This window comes from Equus quagga, chromosome 2 (genome assembly GCF_021613505.1).
Source record: "Equus quagga isolate Etosha38 chromosome 2, UCLA_HA_Equagga_1.0, whole genome shotgun sequence".
In the NCBI taxonomy this organism is placed as follows: Eukaryota; Metazoa; Chordata; class Mammalia; order Perissodactyla; family Equidae; genus Equus; species Equus quagga.
Genome location: NC_060268.1, coordinates 170,066,505 through 170,068,219, shown reverse-complemented (window position 1 = coordinate 170,068,219; position 1,715 = coordinate 170,066,505). Strand labels below are relative to the sequence as shown.

General features: G+C 56.0%; 1 protein-coding gene across 1 annotated transcript in view; it reads left to right on the top strand.

Moving 5' to 3' along the window:
* The window catches only part of VAX1 (ventral anterior homeobox 1), a 4,346-nt gene extending 4,056 nt beyond the window's left edge, over positions 1-290 (top strand). The window contains exon 4 of the mRNA XM_046652835.1: positions 1-290. Within this exon, the coding sequence (XP_046508791.1) occupies positions 1-290 (290 nt within the window).
* The last annotated feature ends 1,425 nt before the right edge of the window (positions 291-1,715 follow it).

The window sequence follows — 1,715 nt, the reverse complement described above, 5'->3', positions numbered from 1 at the left end:
CCGCGTCCCCGCACCCGCCCGCCGTGGGCGGTGCTCCGGGCCCCGGGCCCGCCGGGCCAGGGGGACTGCACACGGGCGCACCGGCTGCCGGCCACGGTCTCTTCAGCCTGCCCGTGCCCTCGCTGCTCGGCTCCGTCGCCAGCCGCCTGTCCACCGCCCCGTTGACAATGGCCGGTTCGCTGGCTGGGAATTTGCAAGAACTCTCCGCCCGATACCTGAGCTCCTCGGCCTTCGAGCCTTACTCCCGGACCAACAATAAAGAAGGAGCCGAGAAAAAAGCGCTGGACTGATTTGAAGTGTTCCCCTGTATTTATATTTATAGTATCTATTGTGGTGATATTTATGGACTCAGTGCTTTAGGCGCCCGGGGCTCCGTTGATGAGCTCCCGGCTCCCACGAGGCCTCTGACAGTCTCCTTCCCCACCACGCTCTGCCACCAATATTATCTCATTTGGGCTTTTTTTTTTTTTTTCTGTTTCCTCCGTGTTCTTAACCCCCCCCCCCCCCCTCCTTAATTCAGGAGAATCCAAAGAATTGGGGAGAACACCCGAGTTAGCCAACATCGTGCCCCAACCAATGTCCGGCCCTGGAGGGAAGAGACTGGTTCTACGACCGCAGCACAGGACGCCTGCTCTAGATCCGGCCGCTGCTGTGGTTGATTATTCTCATGAATATTTGAAAGAAGAAAGCTGCATGCAGACCCCAGCGGCTGAAGAGGCTGGCAGATTTCATCAGACCAAGAAAGGAGGACTTTGCTTCCTCTCGCCAGAGAAACCAGGGCTTTTGGAAGGCCCTGGGCCTCCCTTTGCGGACCTCGCGGGAGAGCCGGTGCGCACGCACCTTTCTGGCTGGACAGAGCTTGCTGTTTGCTCCCCTTTAGGGACACTCCAGTCACAACCACTCCCGACCCCAGGAGACAATGAAGCAAACACCATGGTGGGCAACGGTGGCCATAAATTTGATCTAATCAGCAATAAAACAAGTAATAACTACGTAAAACCAAATGAAGTGGAACTAGTTTTTAACTGCTTGTAACAATGGAGTTTGGAAGACGTAAGAAAACTCAGGATAGAGAATATGCCACAGGGCAATGCAAAATTAAAGTTCTGGGTGTTATGACTTTAAACAGGAAATTAAAAGTGAAAAGCAAAAGAAAAGCCAACGTCGCTAATGAAAGAAAATTCAGAGTCTTTTCTCCGAGGCTATTCGGGGCGGTAGCCGACAGCTTCAAGCTCCTCCCGGAGAGCAAGCAGTGCGGCTTCCGGCGGGTCTCCCCACCGTCACCGCGAAGCGTGGCTCCTGGCAGAATTGCTGGGTTTGGAAACGAATCAGTGCCCGTTGTCTCCTCTCCCCGACTCCTGGATTCACAAAACCCTTCCAGCACGCAGGAAACGCCCGGATTTCAGAGCAGCTCTTTGCAGACCGGGAGGCAGGGACGCAGCCGGGGACGGCAGGGTGGTCGGCCTCCTCGGTCGGTAGTCTCCGCGTCAGATCAGCTCTTTGCGTGGGTAGGAAAAGCGTCCCTCCCCACCTCTCCCCCTATAAAAACCCCAGCAAAAAACCCCCTAGATTTTCTGTGGTCCCAAGTCAGAAACCCGGAACGCGACTCCGTCCCAGCTTCACCCCTCACCGCCGCAACCACCACCTTCCCCACAGCCATCGCCACTCGCCTTCTCACCAAAACCTCAGACCCAGACGGCGAGGTGCCGCAGTGT